Source organism: Heliangelus exortis, chromosome 1, assembly GCF_036169615.1.
Source record: "Heliangelus exortis chromosome 1, bHelExo1.hap1, whole genome shotgun sequence".
NCBI classification, from domain to species: domain Eukaryota; kingdom Metazoa; phylum Chordata; class Aves; order Apodiformes; family Trochilidae; genus Heliangelus; species Heliangelus exortis.
The window spans coordinates 116,147,230-116,173,574 of NC_092422.1; the positions used below are offsets into that span (position 1 = coordinate 116,147,230).

At 45.4% G+C, this 26,345-nt stretch overlaps 2 protein-coding genes across 4 annotated transcripts in view; one reads left to right on the forward strand and one right to left on the reverse strand.

The window, feature by feature from the left end:
* CASQ2 (calsequestrin 2) overlaps positions 1–26,345 on the reverse strand; it is a 155,810-nt gene that overhangs the window by 65,950 nt on the left and 63,515 nt on the right. The gene's annotated exons all lie outside the window — the stretch shown is intronic.
* Positions 1–26,345, forward strand: part of VANGL1 (VANGL planar cell polarity protein 1) — a 45,723-nt gene that overhangs the window by 238 nt on the left and 19,140 nt on the right. For 2 of the 3 annotated variants that reach the window (XM_071760232.1, XM_071760250.1), the window contains exons 2-4: positions 8,002–8,292; positions 10,035–10,161; positions 12,931–13,538. In XM_071760232.1, the coding sequence (XP_071616333.1) occupies positions 8,210–8,292; positions 10,035–10,161; positions 12,931–13,538 (818 nt within the window). In that variant the 5' untranslated portion in view covers positions 8,002–8,209. Of the gene's footprint in view, positions 1–7,164; positions 7,291–8,001; positions 8,293–10,034; positions 10,162–12,930; positions 13,539–26,345 lie in introns of all 3 variants that reach the window. The other variant, XM_071760241.1, reaches the window with a different exon arrangement.

The window sequence follows — 26,345 nt, forward strand, 5'->3', positions numbered from 1 at the left end:
CTGGGACCCCGCCGCCGGCGTGCCCCGGGGTTCCCGGGGTGAGGCGATGGAGGAGCCCCTTCATCTGCCGCTCCTGGCGGCAGGGAGCCGTCCTTGGCCGGGGAGGAGGGCTGAGAGCTTGGGGTGGGCTCCGGCGGTGCCGGTAGCGAGGGGACTGTGCGGTGTCTCCGCGGCCCCTTCCCGGTCCTTTCCGGGGCGGCTGGAGGGAGGCCGCTTGCCGGGGCTGGACGGAGGGGGAAGGCGGACGAAGGTGGCTACTGGGCCTCCTTCCCTTCTTCCCTACGCTTCCCTCCGTCTGGGACTCTGCCGGGCAGCCTTGGCTCTGCCCTCCGCCCGCTGGGACGGGGGTCCCCGGGTCTGATGCCGCGGGCAGGGAGAGATCTCCGCCTCCTGGGGTTAGGCTCTTAAATGCCGGCGAGGGCCGTACGTGACAGTCCCTTCGGGGTGGGCAGCAGTGTCTCTGCCGAGCCTTGCCTTTGACGGAGACCCTGGGCTGTTAGTGCACTGGGCTCCCTCCGAGGAGAAGGCTCTGCTGCTGCCTCGTGTGCCCGGGCTGTGTAGGACAAGCTGCGTTGTTCCTGGCTGGGCTCATCCTGCTGGGGGGCACGGGGGTCTCTGCTAGGGGGGGAGAGGACACAGTCGTGCTTCTCTGCCGAGCTGAAGGGATGCCCGAAGTCGTGGGGCTCGCAGGACCGAACTGTTCTTTCTCTTCAGCAAATTGTGGCGCAGGGAAGCTCCCCTGGCTGGGGATAAATCTCCCTCCAACGAGGGCTACGGGGAGGAGAGCTTCCTCCTGCCACTCGGCAGTGCTGCTCTGGGATACATAAGCTGAATGCTTTTGAGCTCGCCCAACAGAGGGCAAAGCTACTGCGTTAGCTGTTCGGTTTCAGTGGTGGCATGCTTTGGACAGCCGCTCTGCAACAACATTGTTTTCTTACTTAGACCGTCGAGGTTGTAAAGTAACTCTTCTGCTAAAGGCACAACTCTTTGTGGGGTCTATGGAAGCGCGACTTGAGGGCAGGGTATTTGGTCTGAGGGTACAGACTTAGCAATTCTGTGACTGAAGCTGTGGGGGTTTTTGGCCCCGAGATTGTAGATAGTGGCTTGCCCACAAGATCTTTGCAGCTCTAAAGAGTTAAGCAATTAAGTCACAGTGGTTGGAAGAGAAAATCAGTATGTTGCCAAGTGTATTCTGTGATCTCATTGCCTGTGAGCCCATCACAGGGGCATCCTGACTTCAATTTGAAGACTTGGGAAGAAGAGAGTTTCAGTAATGCTTTGCCATCTTTGAGGGGCTTCATGTTGACTATGCTCTTTTCCTTTGTTGGGGTTTGGTTGTGTAGCAATATGACAGTCATTGGCTCTGTGATCATTTTACTTGTTAAGTTTAAAAAAGAAATAGTGAATAAAGTCCTATAGGAAGCCTCCCTTAGGAATGCTCCCAGTGAGCTGAAATCTTGGAAGGATTCCAGCCTGTGTGAGAACCACCCAGGAAAAGCATCTAACCACCCATGGTCATTGGCCAGCAGCTCCCAGATGCTTCCAGCATTTTGGTTAGTAGTGGCAGTGTTCTTTCTGGCCCTTATCTTTCAGATATGTGCACCCAGGGAGCGTTTAGTGTCACTGGGACACCAGGATGCTGTACAATGAAAATGTGACCAAGATGTCTGCAATTGCCCTAGCAAGACACTATGTTCTAGATAGCCTTCTTTCCATCTGTATGTCTGACAACCACAGTGAAGAATGGGATCAGAAATTTGGTTTTGGTGCTCTAGGGTGTGTTATGCTGCATAAGAACCTGAGAGGTATACCCGAGTAGAAAGCTGTGATGTCCAGTTCTGCTGGTGGGAAACAGTAATTGTAAAAGGCACAACAAGTGTCATATTCCTCCATATTCGATACCATCGTGGAGAAATTTGGCAGAAGGAGAAAATCAACCCTTTTGAAAACTATCTTATGACTTCTGTCAATTTTTCAGTAGCCTCTACTTAAGAATTCTCCTGATTTAGATAAAATTAAAAAAAAAAAAAAGGTGGTTATTTCTTCAGGAGTCAACACCCTTGCCCTTTCTCCTTGCAAGGTCAGAATGGAATTGTCTTTGTACAGGACTGAGGAGGTGGAGGGAGAGTCCATACTGTGTTGTGTTCTGGGGATTTGATCAGAGTCTGTAAACTTCTTTTTAAATTCAAATAGAAAATGCAGGAGGGCACGCAGTATTATTGAGGAGGGGGTAGAGAAACTTTTTGTTGTTTATAACCTTTAATGTTATCCCAGTATCTAAGTGCTATGCCTAAAAGTAAACTTTGAAAATAAGGTACAGGTACTGCCTGCTTGGATAGGCAGAGTCTGAACAATCTTGCAATAGTCTTTACCCTGTTTGTTTCAGTAAGACAGTAGGGCTCTAAATCCCAGGATAGAAAAGTGTGTTCCTGTGCACAGGTGTTCTAGTATCATGAAGGTGAGGCCATAATACCTTCTACCATGTTTCATAACTAAGGTTAAAAGGAGCACTTGAATGTCTAGCAACATGGGAGGTACACAAGCGAGGAAGCACAAGCTTTCACCAGCCTGGCAGGTTGGCAGCCGTGGTGTAATTTGCATTCTAGACTTGAATGCTCGTTGTGTTTAGCAAGCTTGGACAACACAGGTATAGTTCTTGAAGTGGGCAAAAAAACATCCTCCAGGGAAATAATTCACTGATGGGATCCACACATTTTCTTAATTTTTCAACTGGGTAATGGGGACGCAAGAGACTTGGGCTTATCACTTTGAAACACCTTTCTTGGGTGGTGGTTTTGGCTGGGCATCTCTGTTGTCAGTTGAAACAGTCTCACTGTTGCATGTGTTGTTGCATGTTTTGATTAAACATGCAGGTGGATTGCTGCAGTAAACCAAGTTCACTTTTCTTTTTGAAATATCTGTGTCATGGACTAATCTTTTTCAGCCCAGGGGCTGGAAATTCCCAGAGGTCTGCGAAATCTTTCTAAGAAGCCTCTGAGAAGCAAAAGGAAAGATAACCTTTTGCTAGAGGGCTTGAATTTGCTGACTACTAAACATTTTTTTAGAATGAGGGGCTTGCAAATCAAGAGCCACCGCTGTACTGTAAAAGCCCTGGTTTATATATATATATATATATATATATTTAAGGCCAAAATGAATCTTATGGAATGACATACAAAAATAAGTACAGAGTTTTTGGAAAAACCTTGTTTGTTGGGGCTCACTGGCCATTAAAACTGAAAGATTTGGCTCTGCAAGCAGATCATCATGGGTGAACTTCTGTTCTTACAGATCAAATTGCTGGATCAGGTCCTCCTCAGGAAATTCTCCAGCAAAAGGTTCCTGTGGCATTGCTCATAGGTCTTACTCTACACACAGCTGAACACAGCAAGTAATGTAACTCCTCGTTTTTTCTGAAGTGAGTAATAGGAATATGCTGCAGGCAAGTTAGTGCCAGAGTTGGAAGGCTTCCTCTCGGCCATCTTTTTATTTATTTTTAGTCTTGAACCCTAGTGCTCTCCCATAGCTTAGCTTTTGGGGTTCTGTGTGTTTAATTTGTGAAGCTCTTCGTTGCTGGTTTACAAGTGAGGCTGACAGCTCGTGGAGCCAAATGTGTGCACATCCTCGTGGGCACTTGTGGCTGCTCGTGCTCCAGATGGCACTTCCTAATATATCTAACTTCATGATCAGACTGGTAAATCAACTCTTAATTGATTGCAAGCTTCAAATAGGCTAAAATTGAATCTGTACAGACAAGGATTTCAAAGATGAGCAGCTTTGGAGTTATTTGCCTCTACTTTACAGGGGAAAATCCACCGAGAAGGCAGGGAATGTAAAAGAGCACTCTTGTTTGTGTTTTCCCTCTTTGATTTAAAGATGTAACTTGTTCTTTTAAATTTCCCTTGGGACAGGAGCCAAGTTTTGCTCCCTTGAAGATGATCACAAAGCGAACTTCATTGGAAATGGGACTGGGCTCCCAGCATGGAAAACAGCGATTCAAAAGAACTCTTCTTGGAGATTTATGAGCATATGAAAAGAGGGTGTTACAATGACTTGTGTAGCTGGGTAGAAACTGTAATTACAGCGATTGCTGTGGTATTCAGGGGTAACTACATTCCTCCACTGTCATGCAGGATGCGGCCATTCTTCTTGCCAGAATAGGGTCCCAAAGTTTCTTTGCAGCATCTATAGCCTTGTTTTCCATCTAATGCTTGACATCCTTCTGTCATCGGTGAGCAAGGAAAGGCAAAGCGAGTGCCAGCCCTACTGGGAGCAAAGTGCTGGGTGTGCAGTTTACACACACTGTGGCTGGAGCGGAGGAGGCGTTCCCATCTCCCCTCTAGCTGTTCACCCTGGTGTTGGCTTTGCTGTTTGGGGCTTGCTGTGAACTAGGTCACAGGAACCGTCCAAGACAAAAGCCTGCAGACGGGGAGAAGGGTTGTTTGGGTTTTTCTGTTGTTTTGTTTTCCAGCCATGCTGTTTGCTTGCTGAGAACTGTGTTGACACAACTGAGAGTGGTGAACTGTGGTGTGGAGGTGGAAGCTGCTTATGCTGACTCTCTTGTCAGTGCCGAAACACAGTGCAACTGTACCCTGGGGCTGACAGGCTTTCACACAGGGCCAGAAGCTCTGCAAACAGACCATGCCTTCAGTAGCATCCTACAAGATGTAATGATCTTCTGTGAAGCTGTTTCAGTTGCCTAAATTGAGCTCTCAATTTACACTTGTTTGTGGAGGGATGAGGCCCCAGATGATGGGGCTGCTTTTCTATATACCCTTGGCTAGAGGGCTGAGGATAAGACTGATCATCAATAGTGATTTAGTAGTGGAAGTACTTAAAGACTGTACGTAGTTTGTGTATGACTGTACTATGTAGAATATGTTTATAACCTGTCTTCTCTAGCTTTGCTCAGGCTCTAGTGGTGGGCACTCTTGGAGTGCTGTCTCACCCAGGTTGGCTTCTGTCTATGCCATTGAAAAAGCTCCAGCCTCAGGACATAGTTTAGCAGGTTACTTGTCTCTTTGTCCTTCCCCTACCTCTTCCACAGCAGTTCCAGAAGCTTTTCTCAAGTAATGCTGGTCTCTTTCCTGCTGTGAAATAGACCAGGAGGTAGGTAACTTGCTTGGCTATGAGGAGCATGTGTTTGATCTGTGTTCCTTCCTACTTGGTTTCTTGTTATCATCCTGCTCAGGCTGGGAGTGGTGTCTACACCAGCAATCTGGGCTGTCCTTTGTTGACCAAGTAGAAGAAGCCTTGTTGAAGTTCAGACATAGTTGGGCACAAGGCAAAGGTTGGGCAGATATATTTTGTTCCCAGCAGTCCTGTGACTGCCTTGCAGGAAGATCTGTTTAGCCACCGGTGTGTCCTGCAGCTGGGGCTGGGAGGTGGTGCAGAGTCCCCGGGTTCATTGTATTACTTTTGCAGCAATCCAAGTACCAGTTTTGGGGGCCCTCTTGTTGACTTTTCAGAGAGCTGTGTCAAAACTGTTGCTTTTGTTTACATAAATACCAAAAAGTTGACATGATTCAGCCTGTCCAGACGTTCTTTTGTTAGTCTTCCATGAGTCTGCTTTCTTTCCTATGTGGCCAGCACTGCCTTGCTTAACTCATCATCACACAGACACAGCTCTCTCAGAGTTCCTGGCTAGGCAACCTGTACACTTCCACAGCAACCTCTACCTGCCAAAATGTTCTCCAGAGAAGTGTGACCCTGTGCTGCTGGGGGTGAGAGGGTTCAGAAGAGGAGCTCTGCTCCCAGTCCCTGTCTCAGCTCTCTGGGAGTTGAGGGGAAATTCTGTTATGTGATTAGAGGGAAAGGCTGGGAAGTGATGCTTTCCTAGAAACCTAGGAAAAATGCCTAACTCTTACTGGTATATTCTAGCAGCTCTCTTTACTTTCCTATTCCTGTAATGGGGTGGTATGTATTTGTGAAGATAGTAGTTGTTACCAAAAGGCCACCAGCCAGTCAGTGGTTGAAGCCCATAATACCTGTAATCACCTTTCATACAACTGAGGGTGTTCCTGATTTGTAATGCCTAATGTTTGCAAGGTCCTGGGTAGCCATCTCCTCTTTTAGTGTCATAGTGATTTTTGAAGGTAGGGCAGTGGTGGCCTTACTCCCTTTTATTGGAGAAAGACAGACACAGAGGAAGGATTTTTCCAAAGTTGCCTAGCAGGACAGAGGCAAAAATCAGGTTTAGTGAGTCCCAGCTTATTGCTGGAGCCAGAAGTTACAGGCTGTGTGGAAGCCTAGAGAGTTAACAACTGTTAACATCATGTCCCACGCTCAGGGATTTTTATTTCTTCCACAGTAATGATGCCATTTTCCAAAACTTCTGTGCTTTGTCTTTATGTCTTGCTGTGTTTAAATTCTTCCTCATTCCTCCCCTCCCCAAACCAGGCCTTTTGTTCCCATTCTTACATGTTCTCCCTAGATTCTGGGCTGCCTTTAAGAAACTTTCTTGAAGCATAATATGCACTTAGGGTTTGGGAATTCCTGTACACAAAAGGTCACCCCTCACTCTCGCCTTTTCTTAAAGCCCTGGCAAGCCCAAGTGTTGTGCAAATACCTGCAGCTCCCAAAGCAGTGGGAATGCTTCCTTAACACTGCTGCAGATTGCACCACCAGCCAAGGAACCCTGTGGAGGAGAGGTTTCATTTTTTGGCACAGCTTGTTTGTGGCAGAGTTCTCTGGAGGTGATAGTGGGGGAATCTTACGGCTGCAAAGAATAGTTGGCCATATACAAAGCCTGATTTCTCCTCTTGTCCCTCTGTGTTTGGGGATGGAGAGGGCAGAAAGCAGTGTTTTTTTGATCACAGTTCTGAAAACTGCTGTGAGCAGAAAATCACAGAGGGATCCAGTTTATTTTTAAAGTGGTCTTTTGCCCATTCCAAAAGTACAGCATGGCTGCAGCCCCTGCTCCTACTGATGCTGGCTGGAGGTAGCAGTCATCTGGGCAGGAGGCATGTGAGAGTGCTCCTTTGTGCCAAATGTTGGGCTGTGCCAAACTCTGTCTGTAGCTGCAACCTCTCTGTCTGCACCTCTTCAGTATTTGCATGCTTTTTTCCAGAGTATGACTAGCTCTCTCCCTTCCTGGTTCTCCTCTCACCTATCACAGGATGGGGGTTTGGAAAGGTGTTTAGTGTCTCCCTTTCTTCCCTACAGGGTTCAGGTTTTTTGACATGTGACTGGGATTGTTCTGATGTCGCCTTGCTCCTGTTCCAAAAACCATGACCCTCTTCTGCCCTTTACAGATGGGACTTAAGCTGCTGTGCCAAATGGAAATACACTGTAAGAAGTGCTGGCCCATATAAACTAGATGTGATCTCTAATCCACTCTCCTGAGTGTTATTAGTATGGGTATATATAGATATAATTTTTAATACAATTCAATTTTTCAAGGCCCAAATTAGCTTCTGGAGGCAAAGGTTACAAAGAAAGGGAGGTGCTCTTACTGCCATTGATTGTACAGTAACTAATGCTTGCAAAAAGGGCACAACTTGCAGATGTGAAAACAAAGGAGGTTTAGACATGGTGGTCTGATCTGATCCTCTCTTTCATTTCTCCTAGGAAGGTCACCCTCGCCCCATTGGCAATGCTGCCATTCTGAATCTGAGGGTATTTGGGCTATGCGTCACACAGGTGAAGAGATTGGGGTTTGGAAGTCAAGCCCAGTAATTTTTGGGGCAGTGAATTGCTGTATCTGGGTTACTGGGCCTTCTCCAAGTCACTGACTTTTACAGGTGATTTCCACTGTTACTTCTGGATTTTTAGATGAATGGGCTACGCTTTGCAAAACAGAGGTGTTGTCAGCTCATATAGAGCTCCACAAATGCATATATTTCTCCAGACTGGGAAGAGAGGTGTCAACCAGGATGAGCTTGCAAATTTGGCATAGTATGATGAGCGATGACATGTAGCCAGGGTGAGGGAATTGCTGCAGTAGGAATGCTGTTTTGCTTTGCTTAGAGTGCACTTCCATGCCCATTTGTCTTCCCTTAGGTCGATCGTGAGGAGCTGAGGACCCTCCCTCCCCTGCCCTCCAATTCGATTCCTTGTAAATGAGGCTCATTCACTCCTTGAGGAACAGAGGTTACTGATGACCAGGAAGCAAAGAGTACCCAGAAAAGCACTTTTACCACGGACTCCACCTCGGGAGCACCAGGAACTGGTTTTCTAAGCAAAAGCTGAGCCCCTCTGTGCAGACCCGATGTCTACTGCAATGGATACAGAATCAACATATTCGGGATACTCCCACTACTCAGGTCACTCCAAAAAAGCCCACAGACAAGGGTAAGCAAGAGTTTGTTTTTAATTAATTGCTGCTCTAAGCTAGGATATGTCCTGTGGGAAAAAAAAAAAATGTAAGCCAAAATGAAGTCAGTGGGGCCACAACTCTGGAGGAGGGACATGTGGAGAGTCTTCATGAGGAACCCAGTGAGGAGACTGGAAGCAGTAATGCTGTTAATTAATGGTATTCAACCTGTTGGATGCATGCTGAGGTCAGAAAGATTCAGGAAGCGCCAGAAGAAGGAAAAAATCATTTCATTGTACTCTTGAAATATAAAACATTTTATAGTTTCTGGAGAGATGTGTCAGACTTCCTAAACTGATAATTGTCAGTTGCTTTCTGATGTCAAAGAAATGTTATTTTGTAACAATATAATTACCTATCTCTCCCCACAGCCATTCTGGCCACCCTGTTGGGGTTTTTTCATAGAATTTGAATGGTACTTGAGTCCACAAAAAGTCCTTTATCAGCTTTGATTGGATTAGAGGTCAGGCTTTTCTGAATTTGAATAGCAAGTCCTCTCTGTTATGGTAGTTCAGCAGCCGAAAAAAACATCTTGCTCTAAAAGTTCTGATTGCTTGGAAACACTATCTTTTTTTTTTTCCTCCATCATCATTATTTTTACATGTAAAATGTGTGCTGCTTACACACAGTCTTCACAACTTAGAACCCAGCTGGTCCAAAATAACTTTGCATTTCAGAAGCAATTATCCTCTGTGGCTGGAAAAAGAATTCTTCCATGAAGTGAAGTCTTTTTTACTCACACTCCAGTTATTGAGTAAAACATCTCTTGTTTGCCTTTCTTCCCTTCTTTAACACCTCCACCCCCCCAATATCGATTGCCCTTTAAAGCTTAGAATGCCATGTAGAAAGATGCCTTCAAAAGTTCCCAAAACAACATACAGGCCACTTGCTGTGAACAGGAAAATGAAGCTTCTGGGCTTTGGTAATTCTGAGCGATGCAAAGGAAAGAGCAGAGCTGGGACCCTGGATGCTCCTGAGCTTTAGTCTGGTCCCTGGGTGCAGTGAGAGTCTCTAGTGGAAAGACTGCTTTTCTGCCCAGGTAGGAAGTGGGAGGAAAATCCTGGTGAGTGGACTGGTGGGGTTTAACTTGTGGAGACATTCTCAGATGAGAAGCCATGAGGTCTACAAGGGTACTCTCAAAGCAAGCAACCACTATTGTGGTACCCTTCATGCTCTTGCTGCCTTTGTAAAATGTTAACTGGAGATTATTAAGCAGTGGAAATAGACTTAGTGAATCGTTAACTATGACCTTAACATTATAGTCCAAGATTCTACTTTGCAGGAACTAAAGCAGTCTTGATCAATTTTAACTGTACATCTCCAAGACACTTCATTGCAGGTGGAGAACTGTGTAGACTAATTAATCCCAAAAGGAGTTACCAGTTTTTGGGAGAATGTGAGCTTCCCAGTCGAGTGCAGCACTGGCAGAAGCTGTTTTAAGAGAACATGAAGTGGTGGGGATGAACCCCTATCACATTTGTTACCTTCTCCTGTCACTGAGAGAGCAGACTATCCCAGCCACCAGCCTGTAGGCTGCTCTGGGCAAGGTCCCTTTCTACCTCTTCCAAAGCTTGGCTTGTCACAGATTGAGTCAATATTGATGAAGAGGTGGGCAAGCATGACTACAACCTAATGTTTAGGGTGCCTGTTGCTAGCAGGCTCCAGGGCCTGTTCCAGAAACTCTGGTAACATTGGTCTTCTCTTGCTCTCTTTGGAAAAGGAGTCGGGACAGGCACAAATCACCACGAAGCAAAGATGGAAGTCGATCTGAGAAGTCTGTCACAATCCAGACACCTCCTGCAGAGCCACTTCTTGGGAACGATGCCTCTCGGGCAGAGGAGGGCCAGGTAAGGGGGGAGTGAAAGCAAATGGGGAGTGTGGCTTTTAGAACAGAGCATATGACTTACTGGCACGTGAGTAGGGAAAAAAGTGTTGCTTGCATGCTGTTAGTAAGGAATTGTGACTTATGGGTACCCTTTATTCATGCATAAAGCCAAGGTCTCAGTCAGGTTTGTTTTTTTCTGAGAGCATTATTTTTGACAGCAACAGTGCTGATGTGAGTACTCCTGGGGTACTAATTTGCTTCTGTCTCCAAAGTGTCATTGTCAGGCTCTATAGAAACAGATGTTTCCATCATCTCACTGTTCATTATTCAGGTCAGCCCTTTCACCTGCATATGCACTTTTGTTCTAAGCAGGATTTGCTCTAGGTAGTCATGTGAAGATACATTAGAACCAGGATTCCAGTAGGGAAAGGAGACAAGAAATGTAAAATTCATATAAAATAGCTGGGGAAGAGGGTGAACGTTGTAAACACTTATATTAACACTGAGTTAAATAAGAAATTGAATAATGCTGGGTTTAGATTGCAACTGTGATGGATCCAGTACTCTTGCTGATCTGGTAGTTGATGTGAAGGTACATGTTCATTTCCAAAGAGTAGCTGCTGCTGCAAGATGTTTCAGTATCTCCTCGCCTGGATTTGAGGTGTGTTGCAGGGCTCCACCTCTGCCCTTAAAAAAAAAAAAAAAAAAAAAAAAGTTGCCCAATTTCCACTCAAATTGAGTATGGTAGTACTTGTGACAATAGTCATGTAGCTACAGGTGGGCTCACTTCATGTACTGCCATTTGGTGTTTTGTAATCAGATGCTTGTTTTCATGAGTTCCAGCTATTACTTCAAGTAGACCTAAAGATGCCATTGAATTCTCAAGCTCTTGTTTTCATGCAGACCTCCTCAGTGTGAATTAAAGCCAAAGCAAAAAAAAAATTGATGTGTGAGCAAGACTTTTCTCCTAGGGAGCCGTGTGCCCTGGGTTGGGTCCAACAGCTTTGTGCAACTAACAGTTTAGACTCATACTTCCATGTAACTGCACTTTTTCTTTTCTTTTTTTTTTTTTTTTTTTTGCTTGTGCCATTTAAAGTGAGAAGAGTTGTTAATAAGAGCTAAACTGAGACTAGAATAGCCTGTTGTCTTCTGAGCTAGTTTCTGTCTTTTCACTTTTCTGCACGGTTTCTCAGCTCATCAAATGGAGGAAACTATGCTCAGCTATTTCATGCATAAATATAAAATAGTTGAAATGCTTTGGTTGCTTTAGTGGACACACTGGCAAAGAAGGAGAAGTTATAGGATTATGCTGCTTTTCAGGACATAGTACAATGCAGATCTCTCTTGTGCAGCCTGTGTTTTGGTGAGAAGTGACTCAAAAAGACCTTACATTAATTCAAGATGCTGACTGTGCTTGGTCTGTCTCAAAACCCTACTTCTCTAGCCATGGAAGGCATTCATGTCTTGGAGTGCATTAGAAGTTAAATCCCTGGAGTTGTTCAAAGTAGTTGTGCTGCCTCTGTCTGGTCCTTTCTCCAAGATTCTTGAAGACTTTTTCTTCTAGCACTTTAAAGAAGTGAAAAAAGGTTTAAAATTATACCTGCTTTTTGCCACAGAAGTCTTGGGGGAAGGTATAAATCCTATTAGTGACACAGCTTGCAGGAAGATCGACTAAGAAAGGGTTAGGAGGAAGAGCAAAACATGTGCTTCTGAATAAGTGTTGCAGCTACAAAGATGTCAGGTGCCAAGCACCAAGGCACCTGTGTTGCCTCTGCTTGGTGTGTACTTGTGGTAAGCATCAGGAGCCTTCATGTGCATGAGTCACTCCAGCAGCAGCTCCAAGTCAGATCCCTACATGTCTGTGTAACTCTGGCCATGCCAGCACCAGGAAGAAGCAATTGGAGGCATTGTGGGTTGTGAGAACTAGCTTGCAGAAGTCTTCTGGTATTAGCTAAGGAAGAAATAAGACTTTTAGAAAGCATGATGTAATGTGAAGCTTGACTATATGGCAGCTGTTTCAGATAAAGGTGCTTCAGATAAATCTCTTTGTGACTGCATGGCTTCTGGCAATATCCTGGACTCTAACACCAGAGCTATTTGGTAGTCTAGGATCCTCTAAACTTAAGAGCACCATACCTGAAAATAACCTGTTTGACTACCTGGTTTGTTTGTTTAACTAAACTTTCACTAGAATATGTCATCTATTGAGGGCAGTGCTACTCTAGAGGAGAACAAAAGAAAACAAAGTGGAGGAACTTGCTGGAAGTGTGGTTGTGTCTGTTACAGATGGAAGAATAATGTGTGAACATGTTTTTGATTGTGTAACAACAACTGGCTTGAAACAGTGAAATGAAAGTTTCCCTTCGAGGTGGTTCTGTGGTGCACTTGCACCACAGAATTTGTGGGCTTGGAAGAGTGTTATTCCTTGCCCTGAACATGGGAACTGATGATCATTGCAGTTTCCAAGAGTTATGTGATATTACTCATTAAGTGTGCTGGAAGAGGAATCTCTGGGGTAGAGTGAGTGGCACAGCAAGTTGAGCCACCTGATCTGAGTTACAGGTTTTTAACACCTAATATTTCTAGTCTCTGGTTTGGACAAGTTGCTGTTGTTTCCAAACCCTTGTTGATTTTCAAGGTTGATTATTCGATACACTGAAAATGTTGCTTTTGCTCTATTTTTTTTCCGAGGCTTAAGCCTGTTGTTTTTTCCAGGAAAGAAAAATAGAGGACCTGGAACGAATAACCTGATTGTTTCAGTATTATTTTTGTTTATCTCTCCTTCACTTAGGATGACAACTGGGGTGAGACCACAACAGCAATCACAGGCACCTCTGAGCACAGCATTTCCCAAGAGGACATTGCCCGGATCAGTAAGGATCTGGAGGACAGTGTTGGGTTGGACTGCAAACGTTACCTGGGCTTAACAGTGGCAGCTGTTCTTGGACTCCTTGTCTTCCTTACCCCCATCGCCTTCATTCTGTTACCCCAGATCCTGTGGCGGGATGATCTGGAGCCGTGTGGTACTGTCTGTGAGGGACTGTTCATCTCTGTGGCGTTTAAACTCCTCATTCTTCTGATTGGGACCTGGGCTCTGTTCTTCCGCCAGCCTAAGGCAGATCTACCCAGGGTGTTTGTGTTTCGGGCCCTTCTGTTGGTCCTCATTTTCCTGTTTGTGTTTTCCTACTGGCTCTTCTACGGCGTCCGCATCTTGGACTCGAAGGACACCAACTACCAAGGAATAGTGCAGTATGCAGTGTCTCTGGTGGATGCTCTGCTCTTCATTCATTACCTGGCCATCGTGCTGCTGGAGCTGAGGCAGCTGCAGCCCATGTTCACTGTCAAGGTTGTTCGGTCAACAGATGGAGAGTCGCGATACTACAGCTTGGGACACTTGAGGTAGGTACAAGCTCTTCAGGTCCAACAGTGTTGGGGGAATGTGGCTACACTGCGGCTCAAAGCATTGGCTCCTTCTATAGGTGTCATTGGTTTCTGTGTAGAGCCTCTGCAAAATTACCAGACTGAACCTTGCTTCCCCTCTGCCAGTGTGGGAGGGGTTGTTCCTGCTTCAGAAGAGTCCTGCACATTTCTGTAAATGAAAAAGAGTTGGTGGCGAAGCTCTAGCTGGTCATTGGGCTAAGTCTTACGAGATCTTTGAGACTGTAGAATCATAGATTCATTTTGATTAGAAAAAGCCTTTTAAAATCATCAAGTCCCCCTGTTAACCCAGCACTGCCAACTCCGTGTCCTTAAGAACCACATCTATACATCTTTTTAAATACCTCCAGGGGTGGTAACTCAACCATTTCTCTGGGCATCTTCTTTCAGTGCCTGAAAACCCTTTCAGTGAAGAATTTTTTTCCTAGTATCCAATCTAAATCTCCCTTCAGGTTCTGTCATCTTGTTCTATCACTTCATACCTGGGAGATGAGACTGACCCCTACCTCACTGCAATCTCCTTTTGTGTAGCTGTAGAGAGCGATAAGGTCTCCCTTCAGCCTCCTTTTCTCTAGATGGAACAATTCCAGTTTCCTGAGCTACTTCTCCCAGAGATCCTTCTCTGGGCTTCTTGCTTTGTCTCCTTACTGGCGGGAAGTGTGTCTTGGGCTGGCTTGTGCCTTTGGCTGTACAGGCCAGGTGCCACTTTGAGAGCATCCCTTCAGGCAGTGCAGAGAGAGCATCGCTCCTCCAAGTCTTCTGACAGCGGGCCAGCCTGGCAAGTGTGGCAAGGCCTGAAGGGAGAAGTGTCCCCATGTGAGAAAGCATTCAGCAAGCTCATGTGCTGTTGAAAATGTCCATTTGTCCTCATTGCCCATTGCAGCCAGGTGTCCTGCAAGGAACCCTCAGGTCAGATCAAGCACTGTCACTTGCATCCTGTGTGCATGTTCTGTGGCCAGCTGAAATACTTGTGTTTGGGTGTGTGTGCTCTGGAGCCTCTTACTGTGGCTGGCTGAGGTTACACTGAAGGACTTGGCAACATAACTACTATGCCATGGGATCCAAAGAGTCCTTCCAGTGACTGGGAACTCTTTCCTTGTTTCTAAGATCGTCAGTTTTCTGTAGTCTTGTGTTGGCTTGAGGGAGACTGCTTTTAGTCTTGCTGATACCCTTGCTTTGATGCAGCCAAAACCTCCCAGCAATTCAGGCATTTAGGAATGATATTTTTCATGAGTACTGGGGCATGTGTAGGTGCTTCTTTTGTCAGTGCTATGCTGCTCCTTGTTTGGTTCTGTAGCATGATGCTCTTTTTGTTAGAAGTATGGATCAGTTTGGGTATCTGGAGTGTTTGGAAGCTGTGCAGTATCTGTAAGTACCACATGCATGCCTGCTTCACCTTCCTGCTGGGAATAATGCTTCCCACAGCAAAGATGCAAAAAAGCATTGTCTAAAATTGTCTGTATCTCCTTAGTTCCCATGTCCTGTGTAGCTCCTAGTTTCCTGTACCTTGTGAAGCTACCAGCCGAGCTCTAGAGGTGATTCCCCAGTCTGTATGTGCACTTAAACATCTGTTCTGCTTATCCTTCCAGACCCCTATGGCATTCATATCTATTGCAGTTGGAAAGATAAGTGTCTGCTGGATGTAGGAACAGTCTTCTGCAGCCATTAGCTTAGCAGTGGAATTACTTTGAAGCAGATTTAGTGGTTGAAGCTCAAGTCTGGGAGTTGACTCCTGGATGTTGTTTCTGGCATAGTGAAAGAACTCTGTGCCTTTTGGGTGAACTAGGTCTGGACTCTGCTATTATTTTTCTTCTCTGTAAAATGCAAAGGAAAACCCATTTTCTTCAATGAAGGTGCTTGCATTGACTAAACGAAAGATTGCTTTCAGGGTTTAAAAAGATTAATTAATATCTTGGTTTTCTCGTGAAAATAATTTTTTATTATTTCTTTTTTAGCTTAAAATTGCTCTGTGATATGTGACAGATCTAACATAGCTTTTAAGACTAGAGACATGGAAAGATGACCTCCGTAGAGTTCTGTGCTGCAGCTTTGTTCCTTGCAGTGCTGCTGGAGCAGCTCTCTCCTAAGTGAATTGTGCATGTGATATTAGTATATGTATTTATATAGCCACATATACATGCACAGTGTGCTGGTTTGGTTTGAGAGAGTTTGCTGTTTGCTTGGTGTTAGATTGTGGGCTTGTGTCCAGGGGAATTAAGATACCTGGCTTTTAACCATGTAAGTAATCTTGTCATCAGAATTTGATTGAGAATTAAGGACTAAGTATTTAATTGCACATGTATTAGAAACAGTGTTCCCTTCAGTTCTCTCTTTGCACCAAGGTTTTGAAATGCCTTGGGTGCTGTGAAGACAGCAGCAAGTTGTAAGACCTCAGGTGAAATTTGACATGTACAAAAAATTAATAACTTCTCACTTGGTGGGAAGCTGATGGCAATTTTGTTTGGCATATTTAATCCAAACCATGCAGCCTGTAGATGTTTCAGCATCTTGTGTTACAGGAGAGTCTCATCAAGCATGTCTAATAATGGTAAAAAAGTATTGCTTTTTCCTTGGTTTCTGACAGATGATTATGGTGTATTGACGTGTTTTGAAGCCTGTGCATCTTTCCACCTTTACTTATGTAAAGGTAAAACTGCCTGGATTTGATCCAGTGGCCAAGTGTCTCTCAACTAAGGGACATTTTATTCTCTTGCTCCAACCAGAGTTGTGAATGTAGTCGGTATCTCCTTCAGCTTCTAAACACTGAGGATTGTGAGATGTTTATGTAAAATATGAGAAACCTGGGAACTTTTGAACATCTTTGCAGCACCATTTTGCAAAGTTTCCATGAAAGTCTTGACGTGCTTGTCAGTAAAATGTCAATCAGGGTCACAAGACGCTGCCTTTTGCCTCTGGCTGGCTCTCTGCCATGGGGCATGGGGCTGGAATGGGAGATCTCTTGTTGGGAAAATGTGGAGACACGCAAGAAGATTTGGATTATTCCAGAAGACTGGAGAAAGCAGCCTTGTGGGTGTGCTGGAGACGTGGTTGTAGCTATGATGGAGTATGTGTATAGTGTTTGGTTGCTGCCTCTGGTCTCTCCGTTTGCCACCATGCCTGCTTACCTCACTTTTAAAGGTGTATTGGGTTGTGGGCTGACACCTGGAAAGAGGAAGTATACCTTAACAGGTATAGGAAGCTGCATTCTGAAATTAAAATCTTGCTACCTCTGTCCAGTGTTTTGTCCTCTTAATGCTTTCAAGTGTCTTTAAAGCTTTGCTCCTTGGCTGTAGATAGAGCCTGTCTTCCTCCACAGCCCAGTGTGCTCCAGGGAAGCTGGTGGTGAGAAGGCTGATGAGACATATTGTCTTGTTCAGTGTTGCTTCTTGGTCTAGCTGTGGATTTTCCACAGGAAAATTGTTGATATCAACCTTTTTAATCCAAGGTGGAAACTGTAAAATTCTAGGTCTTTTCTGATGAGGCAAAGGGAGTTGATATATAATATAAGGAAAATAGGCTTTCTAAAGGAGAAGGGAAGGAAACAATATCTCAGCCACCCTTCTGGAAAACCGTGTTTTTGCTAGCCAAGGTACAGACAAGATTTTCCACCCACCCTGGCTCCAAATGCAGCAAAGAAGCTAGAAGTGCTGTTAGGTATTCCACTCCACCCTTGAGGGCCTTGGGTCCAGGAGGGTAAGCATTATTTGGGAGTAGTTCCCCAAATTATATTATAATCAACCTATTAATAGGCTGGCTTGGTCCCACCCCCCCAGCACTTTGGCTGTATCTTTTCTTTTGGGAGGCTTGACTGCCAAAACGAGCGTTCCCTTTGGCATCAGTTCAGGAGCTTGGAGGGGAGGTAAAAGTTAAAGTCCTAGTGAGTGTTGTGCCAAGTCTCAGCTCACTGACTGCTCTGCTGCTTCTAGTGGGAAGGGTTGTCATGCAGGGGGAATGCTTTGTGGTGGTTCCTATTGGTAAAGAGCAGGGAATAGAGGAGGTCAGGAAAGGTCAAGCCTGGGAAAATGCCAGAGGTTGGGTGGGGATGCTGGCAAGACTCAAAAGCAACAACAAAGGGAAACGAAGGTGGGGGAGAGCAACAGTAGATGACTTTTCAGCTGAAAGGACGATAGTTTTGTGAGCTGAGGCTTAAATTTGCAGCTAGGGCTTTAGTTTGTCTCCATGGAGAGAGGCACTGTTGACACCTGTCAAAGTTCAGTACCTTCTGGGTGGTTCAGAAACTGTGTAGGAACAATTTTTCTGTATTGAGGGTGTTAAACATATTCCCTTCCTCTCCAGTGAATGCTGTTCCACCACCACAGAGCTTTGCTGGTCCAGACAGCTCAAGAAACTGAATGGCTTCAAACACCCATTGTAATTACTGATCTCACACATCAACTGGATGCTGGGTTCCAGTATAGTCCTGGGTTGATAAGGCTGGAAATGTATGGGAGTGGATCTTTCTCCTCCTTTTTGCTCATCTGTGAAGTAGGGATATGAGGAGCATCACCATGACAATTCATCATGTGTTGAGCTGAGAGCTTCAGTCTGCTTTTCTGTCTTTCCTGGCATGGGCTTGTCTATATGAACCAGCTGGCTGGGAAGCCAGTGGGGAGGCCTTTGGAATCGGGGTACAGCTTTTGCAGATGGCTGCAAGCTGGTTGTTCTTTGTCCCTCAAGAGAAGCTCAGTACTCTGAAACAGAAGCTCTGCATGGAAAAGTCTGTTAGAGCATTGCTTGTACCTGTGTTACCCATCTGCATTTGGATGGATTTTTGGATTGATTATTGTTGAACTGTGTTTTGAAAATCCAGGAAGGGAGCAACTGCTTCTTCAAAATGGGTACCTGTCTCTGAAGACCCTTTACTTTCCCTGCAGGAACTATTAAGATCTCATTGAGAAATCCTGTATCATGCACACGCTCATAAAAAAAAAAGGAGAGGCATACAGGTTTTGTGGAAGAGGAAAACATTGTCTGTCTCCCAGCTGAACTGGAGACATCAGAGTAGCTGTTCATTAGTTGGGTCTTAAAATTCTTATCCTTATATACAAGCCAGAACTGAAACGAACTTGCACTGCAGAAGCTGATGCCACTTTTGACCCAGCTGCTTTGGGTTGGCAACCTCCTATTTATTGAAGGGGTTTCTTGTAAAACTAATCTCTGAGTTGTCAGTACTTACTTATCTAATCTGATGAGCGCTCCTCTGTTGTCTGTGTCCCCCGATGCCACTGGGGCCACATTCCCTAGTGAGGGCACACATCGAGGGTTAAGGGCTGGGAATAAGCTTCTTGGTGCTCCAGCCTGCATTTGTAAGCCTTGCACATCTGATCTTGCAACAGTGAGTTGTTGTTCAAATTCTCCTGCCTTATCAAGGGTGAAGTTTTTCTAATGAAGAACACGTGTCAACATTTGAACTGTACAGAGCCTCTTGCCTGGAGTTGTGTCAAAACTTCTTCAGAGTTTGTGCTGTCCTAAAATCTCACTGTCCCCAAAAATTATGATAGAGAGACACCTTTGTGTCTGTTTCTAGTGTGGTGAAATGTATCTGTTTAACCATGGGTTCAGGGAGCAGGACCTCTTGCCTTCCTGAGGCAAGAGCTGCTGAAATCTTGCTGGTTTCTCATGAAGGGACTTTGTAATGTGTGTCTGATTATGCTGTTCGTTCCTGGTGTGACTGATCCCGTATGCTTGTGGGCTCTTTCCACTTCTAGCCGGGTGGTCAGAAGTGGGACTGCAGAAGAAGCTCTTCAGCCTTCAGTTTTCCATAGTGATGAACACTGATGAAAGAGATTAAGCTGATAAGTTCCTGTCTTTTCTGTATTAGAACCTCTTACTAACTGTCCTGTCTTGATTACAGGAGCTTACTAAGACATCATGTTCCACAGGCCAGTGACTTTGCAGGACAGCTTTGTTGCCAGAGCTTCTGTGAAATTCACGTCATTCCTGAATGCATTTTTTCTGTCCTGAAATCTGTATAAGGCACCCTGATGTGCATTTGTGTGGCAAGTGTCCCTCCCCCCATCCTGTCACCAAAGCTGGTGAGCACCAGCATTAAACAGTCTCTCCTCCCAAGAAGTTCTGGGATAGCCGGCTAAATGGGTGTTAATTTCATCTGCAAGTGTGAAGCTCCTCAAGAAGCTGATCTGTCTACTCCAGAGCAGGTTCTTTAGCACTAACTGGGAGGTGTTAGACTTGTGACCTCCAAGGCAATGTCTTTGCAGCAGCACTTCACATGACAGGGTGTTTACAACCACCTTTTGCAACTCATCATCTCCTCAGGTGGGCTGTTTCTCCATGCTCCCCTTTCCTGAGCTTGTGGAACTCTGTCCACAGCCATGTGGCTTGGGCAATTCAGCATTAACAGCCTTCTAACACCCCATGCCATGGAAGGAAGCCCTGAATTGGGGATGAACTGATAATCACTCACTGGGAAAAGACTTCCAACTGCATTGTTAGACCACTTTAGTCACAGGCCATACCTTTCCCCCTCCCACCTGTGTCTGCTGCCTCACCTCCAGGAGGATGGTGGCACAGAATGCTGTTTACCTGATTGCTGTGTGGGTACCCTAGGAACTGCTGGAGGGAATTTTCCAATAGCCTCTGAAAAAAAAAAAAAAAGCAAACGTGTGCTGTTGCCTGCTGAGCATGGAGCAGGCTCTTTTGATACTCCAGATGAGTTACTGGAGTGGTGCCTTTTTCTGGTTTATGAGGGTCTGTTTGATGATGCATGGGGTGTGTTGTCAGCAAAGACCAGATAGGACATCTTACTTGGGCCAGAGCAAGACCTCATTAAGAGAATGTTTGTAACAGTAGTGAACAGCAGACTCCAGGAGTGCCAGGTGCTTCTCATTAGAGGGGAGGGGGGAAGTCTGGGGATGGACTGTCAGTATCTGACTGCATGCACAGCTCATCTGGGATTTTCTGATGTGGTAAAGCCTGTCTCCAAAGCCTGGGAGGGCTCTGCTTTTCTGAAAGGAGCATGTTTTCTTAGTCTTTTGCCTTTCTGCCTATGCTTTTCTTGATCTTTGATCATCCCCACTGCCCCTTGTGTGCACACCACCTTTTTTTTTTTAACACCAGAAGGAGCGTGGAGTTGAGTGTACAAGACTACATAGTCATATTGTGCTCCTCCAAATGAACCAGGCAGCCATGGCAAGTGGTGCAGGGCGATTGTTATACCCTGGAGCAGTCTCACATTTTTGGAATACTTAATACTTTTAAAAGTCTACAAGCCTACTTGTAAGTAAAGGGCCTGCTGTCAATTATTAATCCCCCTGGCTAGTATGGCATTACTTGCTCCCAGACAGAGAGCTGCTAGGTTTCATCCTTCCCAATGAGATGATACAGAGGAAATGCCACTGGCTTCATCTGCTGGGATTTCCTTTTTTCTTGATTGGTCTTTCAAACTGCCCAGAAGTAGAAGAACAGCATGCATTCTAGCCTACCCTGTACTTAAGGAGTTTGTCATGTAATTTCTTTTCCCTTGCTGTCAGTGCCCTCCAAATCACCTGTGTGTACCACCCACGGAGACAGATGGTCTCCCTAAGCTGCTGAAAAATTTTTGTGGCTGTGAAGATACTTTTATCACCAATGCTTAAAAAAAAAATAAAAATAAAAATCCACCCCCTCAACCTTTGACATCTCTTTCTTCTGGTGAAAGATGAAATATTCTACAAAGGAGTGAACTGTATGCCCTGTAGGGCAAAGGGGGAGGCTTACTTTTCATTAAAAGTGTAAGAAACTGTGAATTTACAGCTCACATACAGCACAGTCAAGTAGTATGTCCAGGAAAACTGGAAGCTAATTCCTGACCCTACCCTGAAGGAAAAAGAGATTTTTTTGGAGGGGGGCAGAGGGAGGGGGGCACAAAACTGAGGGCAGTATTTTTGCTCATAACTTGATTCTCCTTCCAGTACTCACTAACCTTAAATGAACCTCTGTGCTTAAATTCCCCTTGTGCAGTTAAGGTCAAGTGGGGACCTCAGCTGATGATTTGGGGAGAGCTATTCCCTAGCTGATAGCAAAACAGGCTCCTGGCACAGCAGTAAGGACTTTAGCTGTGGTTTGGAGGCTGACAGCTCTGGCTTACACTCCTGGATTCCTGGCAGAGGGTCATCTGCATCCTTACAGAGAATGGATTTTTGATGCTGAGCTTGGAACGATGGGCCATGTCCCTTTGTCCCCAGGGCTGCTGGGTGCTGCCTTCAAAATAAGCAGGTATAAAGCCTGCCGGGGTGGAGCTGGGTTGGGTGATGCCCTGGGGTGGAGGGGTACTCTGCAAGCAGGGCTGGGCTGTAGTTGGAGACCTGATACTTCTCTGTGTGACAGGGTAGCATTTGATGCTGCCTTTTCAGGCCTGTTTGTGTAGGATTGCAAGAAAATAATGCTCCAAGGTGTTGCAAGAGAAATCCTAGAAGGAGAAGCTGTTGTACTGACTCAAATGGCAAATAAAGTCTGTCCCCATTAATCCCATTCCCTGCTGGGGGTGAAGTAAGAGGTGGTCCTCTTTCCTGAAAGAGCACCCTACCATGCTGCTGAATACTGGTGTTTCATGGCAGCAGTCTCTAAATGTAAAGTCCTATTACAGCACTGAAATTATGCTGCCGGTAGAAGCTTTGAATACTTTCTTTCTGTTCTTCCCTTGGCATTAAAGTTGCATTTCTTAGCCTTCTTTTAAAACCCCCACGCATCCCTTAGTTACTTCATGACTATTAATGTAGCTTGAAGAATTCCTTGTCTGGAAACAGACAGCTTTGTTTGATGCACGATCAGGCTTTAAATTACCTTTTGAAACTGTAGATTCCTACAGACTTCCTGGCATACCTGCCAGTTCCTGCAGTTTATTATTTTTTTCTTTCTTTTGTGTCTCAGACTAGTCAGAGGCACAGCATGCATGTTGTAAATGCATCACTGCGTCAGATTATGTCACTCTCAGGGACTGGGAGTGGTAATCCAAGGTACCATGTATTGCTGGATGATGCAAAGTTCCAGGGTGCTTGAACAGGGCTCAAGCTTGATTTATAAGCTAATGGTGCCTTAGAGCTTGGGGGAGTCTGGTGCCTCATTCCTTAGGTGTTTGCACTGTCTGTTTCTCTACTGCATGCAGGGTGAGCTCTTACTCCCAACTCCTGTGTTCAGCCTGTAAAGCACACCTTGGTGTCATCCTGTCCTCCCTGACTTGTTTGAAACACCTTAAATCCACCCTAAGTATAACAGCAAGTGTGTAGAAAATTTTGAAAGATGTTAAGCCTCCCTCATAAATACTCAGTACACCCCTCAATTACATGAATGTTTCATCATAGTTTCACATCACTTCTTGAACTAGTGCTTCTGCAAAAAAAAAATAACTTGTCAACTGTCTGATCCTCCCTCACCCCTCCCAGAGAAATCTTGTCTGGTTGCACAGGGATCTGAATGGTGGAACTGGTAATTTATATCTCTATTATTTATGTAGCTTTAATAGCTAGTGTGTGCATCCTTCTTTGTTTATTTCACCTAGCTCCATTTCAGCCTTTCTGGTGCTTAAGGCTTATGGGGGCAGCAGAAAAGTATGGTGAGGTAGAGGGAAAGAGGCAGGACAGCATCCTCTCATGGCGAGGATGGTTTCCCTGAAAGCAGTCCTGATGCTGCCTGCAGAAGGAGACAGATTGTGCATGTGCATTGCTGCAGCATGTGTGCAGAGCAGGAGCAGTCCTGGGTGCTACGTGGCTGTCTGCAACAGTGTGCTCCTTCCCTGATCTTGGGAAAAGGACAGCATCAAGTCCTTGCTTCTCCTCCCCTACCAAGCAGGCATACAGGGGGCTAGCTGTAGCTCAGACATGAGAACAGGCCTCAGGTCCCAGGCCACATCCCTAAAGGTGCAGAGGTGGACATGGTGTGCCCCATGGCAGCTTATTGTTGTGGGCTTAGTGTAGAGTCAGATTGCTAGCTGGGAGATGGGACTTTATAAATCATTTTCTGGAGTTGTGCAGGTCTCCCTCCATGGTGCTCCTTGGCCTTAATAGCCTGCTCACCTATGGAGATGGTAACCATGAGGTCGGCTTCAGCACCGTCCCTGATTCTCTCAGATTGCTCACAGGTCTGTGTCAAGTTGGGTGCGGACAAGTGGAGCCTGCTCGGGCTGCTGGCAGCTGGATGCAACCACCTACAGTTGCCTGGGGAAGCTGGCTTGCTCCTTCTGTGTCAGCACCTGAACCTGTTTGGTGTGCCTGTATCTGCCATGCAGCTTCAGCATGGCAGCTTCTTCCCATCATCTTTTTTTTTTTTTTTTTTGCTTAAGTTGTCCCCTTTGTGCTCTTTTCTCACTGCCCTCCTTCCCAACCTGCCAGTTTCCTCAATAGAGAAAGGAAGCCTTTCACTGCTCTGGTTTTGCTAGGGTGTGAGCAGACAGTAGTTGGTTTTATTTTTTTGCTTCTAAATGAGCAAGTTAGTATTCTCTCTAGCTCCCTTGAGGATAGCCCACCTCTTTGCAAAACCTGGCATGCTGGCAATGTGCTTGGAAAACCCACTTCTCAGCTCTGGCTTGTGGATCCAGTAGCTGCTGCTGTCCAGATCGATTTGATTGCTGCTGACTCCTGAGGGTGCTGGATGGATCTTGTGGTGTGGGTGTCTGGCCGGGTGTTGGTTTGGGTCACTGTGTGTGTCTGGGACATGGTGGTTATGTGGCTGGGCACGGGCAACACCTTTGTTCTTGTCTTTTTTCTCTGCGTTGCAGCAGACCCTGGGGCAACGAGGTGCTGGTAGCAAGGGCTCTGCTTGATGAGAAGGTAGGGCCTGTGCCTGTTTGAATGCATTACATATGATCAAAGGGAGGTGTATGTCTCTGGTTTGAGAGCTGCTGAGGCATCCGTGTGTGGTTATTGGTGTCTGAGGAACTGGTTGAAATTCAGCCCAAGCTGTTAGTGCCTGAAAGCTGCTGTTGTCCACTGGCTAATCCATGAGCTGTATACCGTTTGGATTTAGTGGTTCTGCTAGGTACCTGCATGGTGAGTAAGTGCTTTTAAGCCAACCCCACACACACACACACACACACAGTTAATCTTGGAGAAGCGGTCTTGGCGTAGGAGGATGCAAGTGGTTTGCTTTGGAGCCTGCTCTCCTGGCAGCTGGTTTCCTCAGCCTTCTGGGGGAGAGGTTCGTTGCACCACATGCTCGGGCATTCACAAGCTGCTCTTTCAAATGCAGCCCCTGAAACTGGTCTTGTTGCATGCTCACATAACCCGTACCAATGGATGGGCTAAGGTCATTAGGGCAACGTACCTTCACTAACAAATTCCCTTTTGCTATTTTGTGAGAGGGCTGGAGACAGACTTTCTGGTTACCTAAGCTGAACCCTTGCAACAGGGCATCCTAGAACTGCATACAGTGAAACTGGGAAGAAGCTTAGACTCAGAAAGGCTGAAGTCTTTCTTCACTTGTGAAAAGAGTCCCCTGTTTCTCATAGGGAGTTCTTCTGTTGGTCCTAGACCTCCATTATTTCTAAAACTCACATTAGGCTTTTGCAGCTTGTTTCTTCATTTTCTATCTGTTGAATATGATGTTGGGGTAACAAGTGTCCCTATGATCTTTGCCTCCCTTGGCACTCTGTACCATGAAATGAGATGTTCACTGTGTTACTGAGGAAGAGAAACACGGTGCTGTTGCAGTATCTGACCTCAACACAGTGACTGTGTCTTCCTGGTAAATGGTATGATTGGACTTTTTGGACCGCTCCTCAAGTGAGAAGATTGTACTACTCTCCTTCTCACTATATGTTACCACTTGTGTCTTGGGATTTTGTCCTAGCTAATTATAGTAGCTGCCAACCTCAGCTGTTGGAAGTGGAAGCAAGGGCAGTGTTGCTGTTGAATGCTTTCATCAAAATACAAAGTTCTACCAATAGAAGCGACTAGGAAGAACATTTAGCTCATGTGCTGGTACCCTGAAGACCAGTTAGCTGACTGAAGTATCGGGCTGGAAATCTGTTCAGATGGAGAATTGCAGTGGGAGCATGCCTGTGGGTTTATTAGGGTTTTATAGCTGCTTGCTAAAACTTAACACTCTGTACATCTGTAGCAGCACCTTCTTAGTACTGGCCTGGGAATACTTTTACGGGGTTCATCAGGGAGGCCTAAATAAGTAGCTTGTTTGAGTAACATGATGTAAAGTCATGGATATATGAAGACTATACCTCCTGTATAGTCTTATTTAAAAGCTCCCGCTTCCATACTAACAGCATCCTTTCACATAAAAAGTTACGAGCATAACATCAACATTAGTAGTAGACTTGTAGGGTTCCTTTCCTTTTTCATAGACACTGTGGAGAGTTTTGGCTAGGCTGCTATTGAGGAAAATAAACAAAAAATCCCAACTTGAAAAGGAATTCTATTCTTTCCTTCTCATTCAGAAACTCTGTACACTGAAATCCCTTCTGCATCAGCAGCAAACTACTGTATTGCTCAGCTGCTGTGTGTATTCCAGGGTTTTTTTGTCTCACAAAACATTAGACTTGGTGTAGAGTGTGTGTGTTGGATAACACTGTGTCTTGGAGCATGCAGAAAAGGGGAGATCTGCAGCTAGAAACTGGGCTGGTGCTCTCCTAAAACTTACACATGACAATTAATTGTTCAGATGTCCAGTTTTAGGGCTTGGGGGGTATGGACACACACAGACACACACTTGCTGTTTTGTTTTTGGTTTGTTTTTTTAAAGGCTAGGAGAGGGAGATGGGGTTGCAGCAAAACTGTGGGACAAACCCTGTGTGTTTGAACTCCTTATTAACTGAACCATTAA